The 17,766-nt window shown below is 43.5% G+C and overlaps 1 protein-coding gene across 1 annotated transcript; it reads right to left on the reverse strand.

Annotated features, from left to right (window-relative positions):
* Positions 1-16,129: 16,129 nt before the first annotated feature.
* On the reverse strand, positions 16,130-17,340 carry LOC112880636. Its single transcript, XM_025945360.1, is given in 2 exon segments — positions 16,130-16,825; positions 16,827-17,340. Coding segments are annotated over 2 exon segments (924 nt in total). The 5' UTR covers positions 17,222-17,340; the 3' UTR covers positions 16,130-16,296.
* Between the last annotated feature and the right edge of the window lie 426 nt (positions 17,341-17,766).

Below are 17,766 nucleotides of genomic sequence, written 5' to 3' on the forward strand. Positions count from 1 at the left end.
TTCATGGTTGGTCGAAGTTCTTGACACACAAGGTGTCATAAATGGCAATAATAATTTTGTAGCAGTATAGATTTGTTTTCCCATAACATCCCTTCAGTAACATCAAATCAACCATAACACGTGAAAAGAAACAACACAAGTGGATGTTTGATATTATGGTTGAGAAAGGCAATTCAAAGATAGAAAAATAGGTACTTTAATTCAAATATGCACGGTGTGAAACATTGTATAAACTTCTTCTTGGGGACTGGCTTTGCACACTTAGCTAGATGTTCCCCTTTTTTTGTTTTCCTTCTTTCTGTCTTGTTTTCTTTTCTGTTTGCAATTAGCTTATACAGTTTTCATATATAATCTACAAAATCATATCATAAAGGGGTTCCCCTCCTATTTTTTCAAAAAAAGGCAATGTATATAAACCCTTTCAAGATTTTGAGAACGAGAAACCTTCACAATAGCTTGAATAGAGAAGATCTAGATGTGTTCAAATTAATGAGGAAAATAATTCCAGACGTTATTACATACAGATACCTATATTCCGAAAAATGTAAAGCAAGTGTAGTTTGCATTTTAAAATCTCTACCCTGCAATTGCTAGTGTAAACTGTAAATTTATATGAAAGAGGCTCGATTCCTAGCATAAACTAATTTAAAAAAATCATGTTTCGCGCATAAACTCCACCATGAATATTACCACTTATTTTAAGCATAATGATAACTCTACAAATGAAAATCAGTTAAACACGTATGTGCATTCCATTCTCTATCGTGTTAGCAAGCCAGGGAGTTTATTTTAGATTTTTCTTATAGCATAGTGCGTACATCTAAAAAGACTTGCAATAGAGGCTTGCTAATTAGCGGTCACTCCCCGGAAGCTCTCGAGCGAGCGATTCTCGACAACACCGAACCTTCCACCTTTGGAAATCAATCCTTTAACTAACTAAACCGGTATATTTATCATCTCCACCTTAGTTTAATAATAATTTAGTTCCATCCAAGAGCGATTTATGCAACACAATCATGTGACCGATCCCTGCTTAGCAATATAATATGTTGAGTTGAAGATATACAGTCCACAAAATAAAATTCAGCAAATCCTCTAAACTGTGTACCCATAAAAATTTTATCGGAGAAATTAATGGAACCAATTCGCATGGAACTATTATAGCAATTCACTCAACATTAGATGTGGCTAAGCAATGATTAGTAAGATAATTACATGACTTAAACCAATATTATATGATACAAAACCATTATTAAACTAAGGTGGGGATGATAAATGCACCGGTTGAGTTAGTTAACGGGTTGATTTGCACTAAATGAAATATGAAGGATGAATGTCACACTTTTGCAATACTTGAGGGATGAAAATACACTTTTTTTCTTTAATTACTATATAAATAAAGTTGCTCCCATAAGGTGCACATCTTACTATTACTAATTGGAGGCTTCTTTTGAAGCCTCCACGTGAAGCCACCTAGAATACTATGTGGACACTCTAAAAAAATAGAGAAATCATAGAAATTCTTATAAAAAAGAAACATCCGGCAATCAATCCGACAACTCTAATAATAATAGCCATAAAATCTGTTATTTTTTTAATAAACTACCCATCTCTACCATTATAAAAAAATAATCTAAAGTAACACCTAATCTTCATGCACATGCCATTATAAAAATAATATCAAATAACCTTCTAAGTTTGTATATAAATTATCTAATTATATCATTATTAAAAGTTAAAGTAACTTCTAAATCTGAATCTAAGTTATATAATGATAATAAATCTTAAAGTGCACCAACATAAAATTCTAAATTACAATGTCTATCATTATTAATATATTATTTATATTATTATTTATATAAAAATTCTACTCATGATGAGTGCCATGTACGGGTGAAGATATAATGATACCAATTTTTATGTTGTTCATATAGTTTAAACAAATGGTCTGATTAAATACATATCAAATACATATGGAGATGTAATATAAAATAAAAAATATTATTACTAACTAAACATATTACAACTAGATATGAGTATGTATCTTTAGAGTATTATACGTTAGAATATTTAATAGATGAAAGAGAACATGGGATGAGTCTTATTTTTATATTAATTCTAATTAGCTCGTACGGGAGCACAGGTTGATAGGCTAGTATATATAAGAGCTTCAAACAGCTAGCAGTTATCCAGACAGTTACCCTGAATCATCAGAAGCATTTCATCATCATTAAGAGCCTTACTTGCGCGGATGCGACAGGCAAATCTTTCAGAGAAGTAGTACATGGAAAATGTATAGATCTTTTGCCTGACTAACTTCAACCACAAAACCTAAATGCACAAAGGTGCCCATCACAAGCTGCTTAATCTATCTCGATCTCACCTGTTGCTTGATTTGCTCGATCGGAGAAGAGATGCCCTGCCGGGCCACTACCTTTATATATGCAAACTGCACTATACCTAGCTAGCTAGCAGCCAAGAAACACCAATGTGTTTGGAGCCGAACAATATAATTAATTCGCATACGTGAGTGGTCAACAATGGATTAGGGTTGTTCTTAATTGTAGCACACGCAGGAACGTAACGATGGCGGTAGAGACCATGGAACAATACACGGTCACTGTCTAAGCTAAGACGACGTATGGTTGGTTCATGAGACGGTACATCTATCATCAGGAATAATAATCCAACAGAGGCGCATCAGCGGCAGGCCAGGCACTGCCGGCGATCGCTGCGTCTGTCTGGTCCCCATGTTGCGATAGAGCTGCAGCTGCTGTCACGCACGCGCACCCATCTGCGCTGCGTCGTGCGTGCCCACGTGACACCGTCCGTCCTGGAAGTGGACGTGCTCGCCGTCCCGCCGGATCCCCAGGAACCCAACCCAAAGGTTCCCTTGGAAAAATCACCAACCATGCTGTCTTCTTGTAAAGCTAACATGCTTGGAAGAGTCAGCGGCGCGGCATGTATAGTCAGCAGCAGCTATCACTATCAGTGTGGAGCCCCGACGAGCACGGGCCATGTACATACATGTTCCAGTTCACAGTTCTTCCCATCATACTATGTCTCCACTTGAAGCAACAGACCTTGGTTAGCTAGCGAGAGCTGCGGCTGTGGCTGTGATCAGCGCCGGCTAACTGCAACTCTTCATCATTCCTTCTTCTTTCTTTCAAATAAATTAATAAACGGATGGAAAAGAGCTTCATTTGCGCCATTTTTAATTTGTTGCCGCATTTCTTTCAACTCTTCTTTTTTTGCGAGAAAACCTATCCATGTTCAGATATGTTAGCGAGACGCGGCTCGGCTACAACGGCTCAGCGCTGTGCTCGCCAACATCCATGCGGCAGTTACGCCGCACGGCGCGCGTCTCACTCCGTCCGCGTCGCACGCCACGCTCCGCCTGTAATCTCGCTATTAGTTAGAGCTCTGTAAATATATATATATATATAACCACTCGTCGATCAATGAGAATTACCGTTGATTTCTCTCTTTCTCTCATTTTCTCCTCCTTCGTGGTATCAGTGACCGAACGATCTGTCTTTATTAACCCGTTCGCGTCCTCCTCTTTCCGCTGCCATGGCCTCACCCTCTCATTCCACTGCCTCCTCTGACTCCACCACCGGCGAGATCGTCCTTCCTCCCGCTCCTCCGTCCGTGGTTCAGCAAGTCAACATCCGTTCCCATATCCCTGTGTTGCTTGACATCGAAGAGTCCAACTGCAGCCAATGGCGGTGCTTCCTCGGCAAGTTCGGCTTGGTGACACACGTCTCGTCCCTGCCGCCCCTCGACGAGCGCGACGCCGAGTGGCTGCAGACCGAGCACTGCATCGTCAACTGGCTGTACACGACGCTGCACAAGCGTGTCTTCGACATCATCTACAAGCCGCGCGCCTCCGCCTTCACCATCTGGGCGGACATTGAAGGGCTCTTCCGCGACAACGAGATGCAGCGAGCCGTGTACCTGGACGCCGAGTTCCGCAGCCTCCGTCAAGGTGACATGAGCATCACCGCTCAGGACCCTCGCAGACAGCCTCTGCGACCTCGGCCAGCCCGTCTCCCAACCCAGCCAGGTGCTCAATCTCATTCGGGGTCTCCATTCGAGGTATCGCCATCTTAAGCCCGTGAGTCCACCCAACACCTTCATAAGTGCCCGCTCCTACCTCCTGCTAGAAGAACTCTACGACAAGCATGAAGCCTCAGCGGAGTCCGGGCAGGCGTACCACACCAGCCCCGGTTCCAACTCCGGAACCACCAACATCGACAACTCCGGCTCCGGCAACTCCCGCAACAAACCGTGCTACAAGAAGCGCGGATCCAGCTCCGGCTCCAAAGGCAATGGCGGGGCGGCGGATAACGATAATCTCACCGTTAGTTAGAACTCTGCAAATATATGTGTAACTATTCATCGATCAATGAGAAGTGCGGTTGGTCTCTCTCTCATTCTCTCCTCCTTCAAGATACTCCCTTCTTCATCTTCTTCTGCGAGAAGCAATAATCCATAGTATATAGTATCGAGGATGGTACAAGCACACGCTTGCTTGTCATGCATCCAACAGCCAAAACAAGCAAGCAACAGGACGTACTGGTCGACACTCGACAACGGTAGGCAACCGTACAAGACGATGACTGAGCAGTATTAGCCACGCCACACGAATAGAAGAATTCTGAGCTTAGGATTAAGAAAAGAGCCATCTGATATAGCTTAGAGTTATCCGTGCGGCGAGGGCATCAGACTTTATTTCTGAGCGGGGAATCTTCCTACAAACTCAAATGTGTTAAATAAAGGCTATACCTCTGCCTAGAAAAACTGGAGTTTCAGGCACCCTCGTGGGAGACATCGGATGTTGTCAACCGGCCTTAAAATGCTCCTGCTCTTCCCCCTTTGACTTAGTTTTCGCTCTCCTCTGTTTCTAGTAGACTAAGCCTGATCCTACTTTGCGAGTCCAACAGGTCTAGTATTCTTTTATTTTTCGTCTGAGGGAACGTGGTAGCCCTGATCTAGCTAAGACTTTAGATTCCATTCTATTTCATTCTGATCTCGTTATGAGGAAATAGGTGAGGCGAGGCTAAGACAAGATATGGGACTTCCCGCGCTAAGTTGTTCCAATCTCTGTACTTAAGTAACCGAACTCGAAAGTGCTGCTATGAGCTAGATTTGTGCGTACAAGGGTAAAGAAGCGAGCAAGGCTACCTTTCCGCTGGAAATCCTATACCTGAGTGCTATTTGATCAGAGTGAGTTGTAATTGAGCTTGATTTACTTGCTCTTCTATTTGCATTTTTTGTTAAGTATGTGGGTGACTCATCGTCGTGAGATCGGTTGGTCGAGGGCTCTTTCTTTTCAAGTAGTCTCAGTCGGCGAATGAAGGATTCACTTCACTAGCTAGCCATTGGCTTAGGCTGCGACCCAAAAGCGAAGGAAAGAATACGACGGGAAGGATATTGATGTTCTAAAAAATAGGAAATGGAAGTAGATGAGCGTCTGTCAGGTGCTTGTTGACATGCCTCTTTATATTTGAAAAGAGCTTTCGGTTCTATTCCTTTTTAGTTTAAAGTAAAGGCTTTTTATCGACGAATAAATAAGCTCTTTCTACTTTGCCTTAAAAGCTCGTCCTAAGGAAAGCAATTTGAACTTGCTTGAGAAGATAGCAGAAGTTCTAGTTATTACAGCAAAAGCGATAGCAACTCATGAACGAAGTGCTCGACCATAGATAGGGAACGAGCGGAAAAAAAGTAGCGAGTTAAGAAGGGTTAGGAGCCATAGAAGAAAACTTTTTTTCTTTAGGTCAAGGTGATAGAAAACCATTTTTACAATGGCACATAGCTGGAGGCCCTTCTATCTTCTATCCTATCTTATTATGCCGACGCCTTTCTCGGCCAAATGATAGAGGCGCTTCGGACAGGTAGAAGGACTAATTAAGTCTATTGGGTTCGGCCACACCAATAAGAGCTTGTATAGTTTGTATAGCGAACAAACGCTAAGAAAGAGCTTAACCACCTGTGAGTGGATTAGTCTACTCCTTCTTACAAGTAAGATACCCGCGCGATGCTAGGACAAGAGAAATCAAACCATTTGCAAAAGACCAGTTGAACTTTTTGATTCTCTTTCGCACCACTCCTTGACATCGTACCGGGTTGCATCTCGACTCTTTCTCCGTAACTTGGGCACGACATAACGTCACCAGGAGCTCGAAGCGTTGCAGTTGGCTGCGCCACAATTTATAAGATATCTTTCAATACAGTAATGCATTCTATTAATACTATAATCTAATAATTCCCGTTATCTCAATGTATACTTCAACGGCTGCCTCCTGCAGCACAGTGCATTCAGATTGGTTCGCTGGCGTGCTGTTACCCCTTTCAACACTTAAACTATGCAGGATTCTTAGAAAGTTGGTGATGCATATGCTCAACCGTCTACCTTGGGGGCTGAAACACACACAAATGATGTCCCGTCACCTTCCCGTACGGCAACAAAAAGGTGCTCATATTGACCAAGAACTACCTCTTCCCTCTACTGATGTGCAACAACCGATCGGAACTCCGACTCATAAATCACGTATATAGACATTTGGAATGGATATCTTGATGCCTTAGAGATTAGACAGGTAGCGAAACGTTCCGTTGGTCGGCAACGTAGAAGGCAGAGGTTGAAGCAACAAATTTTCTTCTTACGAAAACCTTGCCTTTATGAAAGTACGCTGTACTGGACTTTCTTCCCCTAGTTACGCAGAAGAGCAAGCACTGAAGCGGATGACCGGACCTTACCAACATACTAAAAAAAGTAGGATTGGCAACCGAAAAATAACCTTATTCTATCATCGGCCTTGTGAACTAATTACTTTCGTCTTTGTGCCACCTCAAAGAAGACATTCGATCATGGGCTTTTTTATTGTGATGAGGCTAGTTTTCACTATGCTTTTTCTCCTTTCTACACCTCTCTTGACACAAGTTTCGCACATCCAGTTCTCTTATCTCCCTATAGATATACTTCTTACTGACTGATTAAGGCTTCCCTGACTAGAGAAGGAAATGTCGGGAGGAAATAGAGATGATAGGACCACCTGAATGCTGGAGATGAGTGCTCGTCGTATTCCCTCGAGGAAAGCAGAGGCCCTCGCGGACTCCTATCTCTTGATCGTTCCACTTCGATACGGCTTCTTTAGAGGAAGCCTTCTCTTCGTTCCACTTGCCAAGCACACAGGATGACCGAACAAGAAAGAGGCGAGACCAACGGGAGAAGGACGACTCTGATGTATGTTCTTTCTTGACTCCATTCCGGGAAGGGAATATAGAATATGTTCATTCTTTTTGTGTAGCTCAGCTAGTGCTTTCGAACATACTTGCAAGGGCAGAGTGAGCTGCAAGCAAGAAGCAAGAAAGACAGGGATAGAACCGATTACCAATAGCAATTGAGGCTTCAAGGAAAATTGCCCGCAAATACGCATAGAAAGAATCAGCAAAGGCTTTTTGTGACTGCTGCTTTGATCTGTTAGGATTACAATTAGCACAACTTCTCTTTTCAAAAGTATCCGTCCTGTCTTTACTATTGCTATTGTATTACGAGTAGGACGGATGGGGCATTCTAATTAGATAGATCCACTCTCCGAAAGTAAGGATTAGAAAATCCGGATGTGATTAAAGCTTTCATTCACATTTTAACATGAAGATTCCTGTGATACCTCATGCCCGCCCACTTCTCTTCATCTTTCTATTATTACCTAGCCTCTGGAGTCGGGAGAAAAATCTTCGTAGCCGGCCCCCATGCTTTTGGTATTATTATTGGCATCTCTCCCTTCTTACTTCAATACGAATTTAGCCATCTGAACGAGCCTGTAGGACTTTCACTACACCTTTCCTTATCGATTGGCTTCGTCTTCCGCTGCTTCCCACTCAGTCTTCTACTGAAAAGAGTGGTGACCCCATATAGACATTCCTTTAAGGGAGGCTGGCTCCATACGGGAATGGTTTCCCCTTCCACCGAACTCTCAGCGCTACTTTTTCCTAGTAAATAGATTCCTCTTATTGGCGACTAATCCAATCCATAAGTAGTAGGGCTAACCGGAACTGAACTTAAAGAGCAGGGTAAGAGGCATAAGCCGCAGAAAGTAATCAAATCGGGGATGAGGTATACCTTAAACTCAAACCATACCGGCAGACATCGATTGCATTGCGTAAGTCTCTCAAGCTGAGCTGTATTACGGGCGGGCTAACAACTGGAATGAAAGAATCAGTTGACTTTACTTCTGCGGAATGGATTTCCTGTTGATGGCGGAGCGAGCGAGACAGCTACTCACTGCTCGTATACGAAAGAGAGGATGGATGGGTTGTTTTAAGTAGATAATAACAAAAAGAAATCAAAACCGCCACCCATAAAAAGTATTTCCTTACACAGCCGAGGTCGATAGGAAACTAAGCTATAAGTAAATCTGTGTGCCATCCGTCTAGCTGTGCCCTATCTCTTGCAATCGCTCTTCTGTCAACTGGAAAGTCTCTCCATCGCGAGCTGTCAGCTGTCTGTTAAACACTATAGGTATCTCCTGTTGCAATTAGTATTGGTATACCTGCCTGGTAAACAGGTCAGTCAATCAATCCGTCGGTCTAGGGATAGGTTGGCAAGCTGTTAATCGATATCTGGAATTCTCTCTCTGGTTTTCGACTGGTGAGGAAAATTACTAGCGGAAACTTTTGATCTTTCAAAACATGGGACTTCAGTCACCTTCGAACGGATATTTTTAGATTCTTTTCTTTTGGCGTAGGCAGAATTCAAAAAACCTGTGTTTCAGCATACCTCATCTCAGAGTTGACCTATGAAAAAGAAAGCTTCTATGAAAACATTCTATATTTCCTTCCTCGATCTGATGCCTTACTCGGATTCGCATTCAAAGAAGGTGTTCAGCGAAAAATCAGCACTTGATGCGGCTGAGGAGGTAAAGAGTTCAAAGGTTATTCTAGTGCGTACGGCTGGGACTTCTCTTAGGACCAACATACTCTCATATTCACCTTTGTCCGGTATTTTTCCTTGTAAGTAAACCGACCTCACGAAAAACTTTCTATATATCTTCCGGTTTGAAGCTGAGTCTGAAGCCAGAAGTCCGAGAGAAAGCCCCTGACATACACGGGAAAGGTAGGGGCAATGGGCACAGACCCCCGGACCACCCCCGCGCTCACACCTCACTCTTCTTCCTCGACTGATCCAACGAGTTCAACGATTGGGGAGTTGAAATGATAGCGGATTTGCTCTTTTCTTGTTTTTATAAAATAGAAACTAAATCTTCTCGGTCCATATCCTTGGAAAAGCGACTGATGGTAAAACGTGTAGTCCAATTGGAAGGTGAAAAAAGTGATGCCAAGAGGTCAACTCAACGTGCTTCGTTTGCTTTTTCCTCTCCATGGACTAAGATAAGACTAGTTGTTGGTTGGTTGTAAATCTGGGAATAGTCCAGACTGAGAATAAGCATCATCTCGTTAGCGAAGGAAACTCACTCTAGTAAGATCAGGCAAGGCAGCATATGATCCAAACATTCACTCGCCAGTTGTTTCAATCGCTTCTTTATTTATTCTCAAGTCATCACCGGCAGGTACCGAAAAAATAGTCACTAATGCCCTTCTTGATCATAAAAAAAACTATTGTTGCCTCTTTTTGTTTAATCCCATGGCAAATGGCCACTGGCTTGGAAATAGCATGAATGCGCCCTGGTAGCTGCTCGGCCCTAGCTCTTCTCTCCCTTTCCCTTATTACAGATCAGCGGTGTATATACCTCTATTTCCCCACCTAGTTCACTGTGGCAGAGACGTCAAAGCCTCAAGTTGTTAGTAGAAAACATGTGCTATGGAGTGAATAAGTTCGTTCGCAGTGATGTGTAATCTCTTCAAATCGAGAGAAGAGGTGTCAAAAAGAAATGCTTTTAGGCAGGCTTACTTGCTTAGTATGTATTTGTTTATACAATCAAAGACCAAGGTCGTACGGATAGCAATTCTGGACCATAGGCATAGCAGCACATAGGTATTCTCTCTTCTTTCTCAATTCAGGGAGGACACTATCTTAATTCTAGTGAAAAGGCAGAAGCAAGTGAAAGGGCAGCAGTATTATATGAGTTATATAAATAAGGGAAAAATCAAAGTCATGTATGATAGTGGTCAAAAGCCTTCTATAGAAGGGAATAGCAACCTGACTAGAAATGAATAGCTGACTAGCGTACGAACGAGTTGGTCAGGCTATGAATGAAGGCTACTACTCTTCAGGAAGAAGGTACTAATAGCTCGCTCAGAGGTTCAGTCAACCTCCTCACTCTTGGTCTGGCGGGGCATATTAGATATAGTAGTGGTGTTTTGAAAGCTTCTTATTGAGTCTAATACTATAGTAGGTCAGGTACAGCTTGTTATACTAGGGATGATTTTGTGAATCATTGAAAAAGCAATAGTCTTAGTAAGTTTAAGAAAGGAGAATACCAAGGTTGAATCGAAGATAAAAGTAAAGCTGGTCACACCGCCGATGAGTTGTGTAGGAAGGATTGCTTGTCAAGCTCTTGCGGAATTTTGACTTATTATTTTGACTTATGGCTCAGAGAAAAACCCTTTTCTAGATTAGGCGGGGCTCTCTACGAATTACGAGAGAGATCTCCGAAAGTATAAGCGAGACGCTCTTACACCGGAAAGATAGTATAAGCTAGTTCTCACTAGCCGGGCCCTTACTCCTACTACTCACCAGCCGAGCCCTTACTCCCATCTACTACTTCTTATTAAAGCAGCAAGTGCAGAGGGGAATTTCGCAAGCTAGGAGGAATTGAAAATCCTAACTAAGAAACAATCAATCAGTCCACTAAGTCTGTTAAGTAAGAGTTATACGAAATACTCTGATTCAATGTACGAGTGACTCAATCCCAAAGGTCAATCCAGCCAGCCGATTTTCTACAACAAAAGAGTTCGCCGTGGAAAGATCAAGTCTAATGACAGACACTGGTAATTCTCTCACTGGGCCAGCCACTAGAATCAGTCAATGAAAAAAGCAAGCAAGGAGATGTCCTCACTGGACATTAGACTATCCTATTCGTTAAATCCTTTCTATGTTTCTGAGACCCGGAAACCAGTCAAGTAAGTAGGGATTTCGCCCTGACTTCACTCTTGTGTGTACTACTTTAGGCTCGTAATAGGTCGGTCAAAACAAGTACTTTTGTTTGGGGCTAGGGCATAATTCCTTCCCTCACTTCACTACGACGAGGAAAAGCATTGGACTAGCTATGATATTTGGCTAGATAGAGTGGAATGTGAAACACACCAATGTTGAGTAGGCAATTAGCAAGGAGAAGAAACACTTCTGTCAATCCTGGAGTTCTAATCTCTCTTCCTCACCGCGGGTAATTCGCTGACTTAAGATATGAAAAAGTGTGGAAAATGGGTGGTTGTACTTTCATCGACGATAGGAAGAAAGAACTACAACAATAATACCGATCAATAGTATTTCTTTCAATATCTACTGGTGCTTCCATGTCTCATTGGACCGATGCAATTGTGTCTTTTGGTCACTTTATTTTGGTTGAAGATCGCGGAGCCTACTTCATTCAGTCAGACGCTTTTTGACAACAATTTAGAAAAGGTTCGGAAAACACTTCTTGGTGGTTTTCAAGGTCCACCTCCATTCGTGTTTTGACTTCGTTCGTCATCAAAGAGAGATTTATGCTGTGCAGTTGACTCGACCTTGTGCCAATACCATACCTAGCAATAAGAAAGTCACTGGCGGCCTGGTCCGTATTCTGAAATCGTTGAAGAAGTTCTTGGACTTCCTCTTCTGTACATGCCGAAGCGTCGGCAACAAGCCGATTTTTTAGTTCTTCAAAGCGCTCTAACGAACCCACTAAAGAGTTTATTTTACTTGTTGAATCAGCTTTTTTGTCTATATCCCATATATCCACCATATGATCAATGATGTCGTCCGTCGTATTTCCAGGAATATGGAGCGTTTCAACCCGGTCGATTACCAAACCCAATTCTGTTAGTGCTTTTGTTGTTCTCGCTGAATCTTCCTTTGGCTCCGACTGGGCCTCGCCGGAAACCGAAGTCTCATCGTCTTTGACGAAATCTGGTTTGTTCACGGAGGAAAAGGACTCCGGGAAGCTTCGTTCCTACATTCTTCTCTCAAAGGCATTCCTTTTTTTGGATTTGCATTTGACAGTTGGCTGGGAAAACAACAAGAAGGGGCTAAGATCCTCGTTGACAACATGAATTCCTACGCAAGATACCGAATTGGATCCATAATTCATAGATGGGAATTGATGAATCAAAGAAGCAGTAGGAATGGGTCAATGACACTCCCTCCCGATGCTTTGCCAGAAGCTCGTTTTCTAACAAAAAAAAAGGAAACGTTTCCTTTTTTGTTAGAAACCCAGCTCTTTCCTTTCCCTTCCTGACCATGAAACAGGCTAGCGCCTTTTATGAACTCTTATCCAAAATCTCTCATCAATCAAAGTCTGTTCCTTCTACTGCACCTCAAGCACCTCCGGTTCAGGTCTTTTATGATTGTGACCAATTTCCTGGCCCGTTGGAAGGCCAAAGCAGCCCAAGTGATTGATCTCTCCCCAGAAAAGGAACAAGTTCGGATAATGATGAATAACATGAGTAGGCAATACCATGACTATTTCGATTTCCAAGCGATGACCACTTATGACTCTTTGATTGAAGCAGCCACTCGTATTGAAGATGCTATCTACAATGGGACTCATGGATCACAGGTCAAAGAGGCAGATCCAAAAGGAAAGAAGATAGCCCTGGGGGGAACAAGCAAGAACAGTGAAGTGAATATCTTGTCTGACGGAAAACCAAAGACACTCAGGACTTTCACTCCGTTCGGCATAACTCTCAGCCGCGCCTTGGAAAATAAGCTTAAGAAGCATGGTGTACTGACGCCTTTTCCCCCATCTCCGCCACCAGATCCTCTTCCTCCTAGGTACAAAGCCAATGCCTACTGCAAGTACCATCAGACAAAAGGCCAAAAGTGTTTAAGGCTTAAACATGACATCCAAGACCTTATTGATTCAGGGAAAATTGAGCCGCCAAGGGCAAACCGTCCTAATGTCACTACTAATCCCCTACCCACTCATGCTGTACTTCCTCCTGCCAATATAAACATGATCGAGCCAACATTGTCGAGTTGGTAGTCTCTGACTCCCTCCTTATTACGCCAGCCGGAGAAAAGGGAGAAACCGATGGTAGAGACATGACTGGAATCCGGGAGACTGACGAGATTGAGCCCCCACCTCAAGTTCATATGCTCTGGTGTGATGATTTCAACGATCAATTCCCAACCCCTCCTATTACTCCCTGAAAGCCCAGCAAGTGATGAATCCTTTACCCTTGCTCATATTCTGGAAAATCTTCCCATGTCATAAACCTTCCATTCAGTATAGGTAAACCATTTAGGGAGAATGGGTTTTTCGGTCTTTCTCACGTGTTTTTTTTCGCTCGTCAAATGTTTACCTATCTTCCGCGGAGAATGGTCGATCGGTTTTCTTCTTTTAAAGAACTTTGTAAATGAATGATCCAGAGAAAAGACAGAGAGATATTGACTTTTTTCACATCTGTAACTACATTCTCACATTATTTATTTTTTTATCTTTTTATGCGATCGGAAAACGAATGAGATCAGAAAGATAGGCGGACGACTTGACGATAAGGTCGGATGTTTCCGTGAGCAGTAAGCAGCGGATCTCCCCTTTTTTTGGGGAAAGCTGGTGGCCCTTTTGGCGTGTTAATTCTTTCGACGGGGCGGCCTTCTTCGTTCGGTAGATCCGGTCGAGGTGGTTTTCGTTTACCAGCGCGTAGGTGGTTTAAGTTCCTATGACCGAGTCTTTCTGGCCCCTGTGAACATATTTTCTTAATGTATTAAAGAGGGCCTCTCTAACCGGTGAAAAGTGGTAGGTGTCCACTAACGGCTATTCCTGGCTCGGCTCCGATAACGCAATTCCGGGAGGAGTCGGTAGTTGGGCACTGGATCCCTTCGGACCTGGAGAACGTGTGACACTGGGTCGGGGTTTGGTGAACCAACAGGTCGCTCCTTTAGTTTAAGTATCGGGCCCCTTTTTCGTTGCCTAGGTTACACCTTCGGAATACCCCAGACGGGGATTTCGCTCTATTCCCCCCAATCTTCACTTTACGCCACGCCGACTCTCCGTCGTGGAATTAGACCAAGGGTCGAAGACCCATACCATAGGACCCCGTCTCCCGTATCTTATCTTTCGCACGTAGGAGATCGAGACACTGCCTTAGGGCTATGGGGAAAGTAGATCGATTGCCCAAGAATTACAACTACATAGAGGGTCTCTACAAGTCTATAAAGAAGTTTCCAAAAATTGATCGGTAGTAGTCCGGTCGCACCCGAACAATAATATTCCAGAGGGAAATGCACCTAAGATCAAATATTTTGAGCCGGCTTCCGTGGAAAATTCAGACTTTCTTTTTGATGCTGCGATCACATAAAAACATAAACTTTGAAGCTCAATAGCTAAATACATGGCAATTAAATCATGAGCCGGGATCATTAAGAGCATACTGCGAGTAGGAAGTGGAATTAATACAATGAATTCAAAAGCATCAAACCTCTCTTTTTCGAAAGAATCGAAACACATCGAAATGGTACCAGCCGTACTTAATAATAGAAGGATTTGGCAGAAATATGTAAAATTGTCCCTCCTAAAAAAAATTATTCCAGAATAAATGGGCAATAGTTAGGAGAGGTGCGCCAGCGGCGAGCAGAAGCAAGGTTATTAGATACCGAAGGAAAGCCCGGCCAGAACCACACGTGCAAGTTTCCCTGCATGTGGCTCGTCCGTGATAACTTCTTCGGATTTGCGTGAACTAGCGGACCGATCACTAAGTGGTTAGTACCTCCAGCATGAGCGAACCTTTTCTGAACTGGTTAGGAATGGGCGCCACTATCCCAGCCCGGATCCAGCCGGGTTCTATTGATCATGTCCCCTTCCCAACAGTTGTACCTTGTCTTGGGGCGTCTTTCTTTGGCTTTACTATCAAGCCCGCCGGAAAAATCAAAGTCTTTCTCTTCCCGTCCCGGGTCATGGTGAGGCGAAGGTGCGTCCACAGAAGAGGAAATCGCAATGCATCTTGCTCAGCAGGCGTAGCTTGGAGTGGGAGTGTTGCGGGAGTAAGGTAAGGAAAGTGGCCTAAGAGAGGAAGCCAAACAAACCAACCTGGGCCTTTTGAGCGCTGCTAAGCTAATATGCGCCAGAGAAAGAAAAGGAGGTAACTATTCGGTCCGGAGCATTGATTCCCCATAACGAATAGGCTAACTCTATCTCTCAATTGCCTATCCTGTGCTCGAGAAGGTCCCCCAGTTCCTCGGCAGCACCTTGAAGTGCATTTAGTTGTATAACTTTAGACTGGGGATATTCCCCACTCCATGGCATCTTTCGCTCATCCATTCAGCCCGCCCGCCCAGACGCGGCGCCCTTTCGCATTATCATCTACCGCCCTTTCTTTCCTCCCGTCCCTTCACGCATGAAGATCGTCGTATGTATGTTCGACTTCGGTTGCCGGTGCAATAGAATTGGCGGGAGTATATTATGGCAGGATCAGTCACCTGGGCAAACCAACCCTCCTCCAAGAAGAATTGTGCTATGCCCCCCCCCCGATATCCCTATAGAGCGAAAGAGCTGCCTGGTGATCCCTAGGTTGCAGCACGTCCGGTCGTTAACTCCTCGCTAGCTGCCGCCGTTTTTAGGACCGACCGACGCCTCACCTGCATGCACAGGTACCTACGTAGTGTAGTGTCGGTCGCACATTCATAATAGCGTTCGGACTCATGTGCCTTCCTGAACCAGGGGAGTTCCCTTGCTCCTGCTGCGTACGATTAGCCAGCCTTGGGCGGCAAAAGGATTAGGACGTCCCCCCATGCTAAGGTTCCCTGCGGTCCGGCCGCATTAGGTTAGGGAGCTGGGCGATAATAGCTCCTCCGCATCCCAAGCGCGCTGCCCTCCTAGGCGCGCAACACTAAGTAATCCAAGCCAACCCACATTACTAACTAACGGTGGATAATCATCTTTCTTAGAGGTACTAAATACAACTCCATGAATGAGCAAAATGAAGGTTGCGTTAATGAGAAAGATCTCTGGGGAAACCGCTAAAAAAAGATTGAACATGTGGTTCCGAGTTTCGATAACTTCTTCTGCTTTCATTTCCTCTCCTCCGTCTGCAAAATCACTGAGTTAATTCAAAAGTCCTGTTAGGTCACATAAAGGTGCTTGTTGCTTTGAAAGTATGAAAAAGTGGTTTTTAAACCGTCTAAGAGACTGATCACGCCTGGTCATTTGCAGATCCAAGCGGCATATCATTAATATTAATATTCCTCCCCCTCAGTTGATCTTCCCATTGGAAGATTAGTTGTGTATGTAGGAATTCAGCTCTTTCGAGCCTTGCTGTAGCAATTGTTATTTTTTTATACAACCATCTCCGTTCCGCCTCTATCCACGTCCTTTTGGCGCTTTGGGCTTCCAGGAAATCACGGTTGTGCGAAACAACTTCAGAAAAAAAAACAGATCCTCCCTCATTCTCCCGCAGATCCTGATAAGCTGCCTGGAGAATGGAGAAATTATCTGTTCCACGAATAAAATCTAAATAGGAACGAAGCGCCTGCTCCAAAAGGTAGGGCTCGACGGGAAGTACGGCTTCGTTCCTCGCGTACTGTGAAAGAAATTCCTGAATTAGATCAAGTTTGAGGCTTGATGTCCTTTCTTCCATTAGGAAGAGCCTTAGCCGCCCAGGTATGTCCTCCAGAGGGGTGTTGTGATTCAGCTCCTGCTGAATGAACGCAACCCACTCGGATCCTGCTCGTAAGGCTCAGATAGAAGTTTAGCCCTTCTAAATGAGCTAGAGCCTGTGGGTTTTGAATCTCTGGCGGCAGTGTTATAAGAAAAAAAGCGGAGGAGCAAGCCAGATGGGAGAAAAGTAGTCCTAGGGGGAGGATTATACGCAAAAAGACTAGAAAAACGAAAATGGAAATTTTAAAAAAGAAGATCCAATATGGATATTTCAATTGCAGAAAATCAAAAAAGGAGGAGACATTCAAAATTCTCTTTTTGAGATTCGCAATGAACAATGGAATGACACTAGGAAAAATGGTCCGAATAATTCCAATACCGACAGCAGCTCCCGCTAAAGCAATTGTAGCAGCTCCGGCACCTATTGATTTAGCTCCTTCTAACATGTCGAGTCGCGACATGACATTGTTTCACGCTTTTCCTTCGCTACTAGAAATTTCTAGTCTAGTCTAGTTCTAGTTTCTAGTATAGTATTGTATAGTATTTCTCGTTGATTTGATTCCTGCGCTGCGATCCATGTTGAATAATAAGACACAAACTAGATACGGAATCCGCTACGTTTCTTTCTATATGATAATATATGCAAAACCAAAGTAAGTCCAAAGGAATCTTGCTCGCTCCATTCCTACGCTCGCGTACTGGCTCGTGTCACTTATGTTCCACCCGTGGAATAATAAAGAGAAGATTGTTGGAAGATAGAAAATGATCTATTTGATATTATGGACGACTGGTTACGAAGGGACCGTTTCGTTTTTATAGGATGGTCCGGCCTATTGCTCTTTCCTTGTGCTTATTTCGCTTTAGGGGGTTGGTTTACAGGGACTACTTTTGTAACTTCTTGGTATACCCATGGATTGGCTAGTTCCTAATCTTTCTTTTCGATCTCTCTAGGCTAGTTTGTGTCAATTCTTGGCTCACTTGTTGGTTTCCTGGATCTATTGTTCTT

Source organism: Panicum hallii, chromosome 2 (assembly GCF_002211085.1).
Source record: "Panicum hallii strain FIL2 chromosome 2, PHallii_v3.1, whole genome shotgun sequence".
NCBI classification, from domain to species: domain Eukaryota; kingdom Viridiplantae; phylum Streptophyta; class Magnoliopsida; order Poales; family Poaceae; genus Panicum; species Panicum hallii.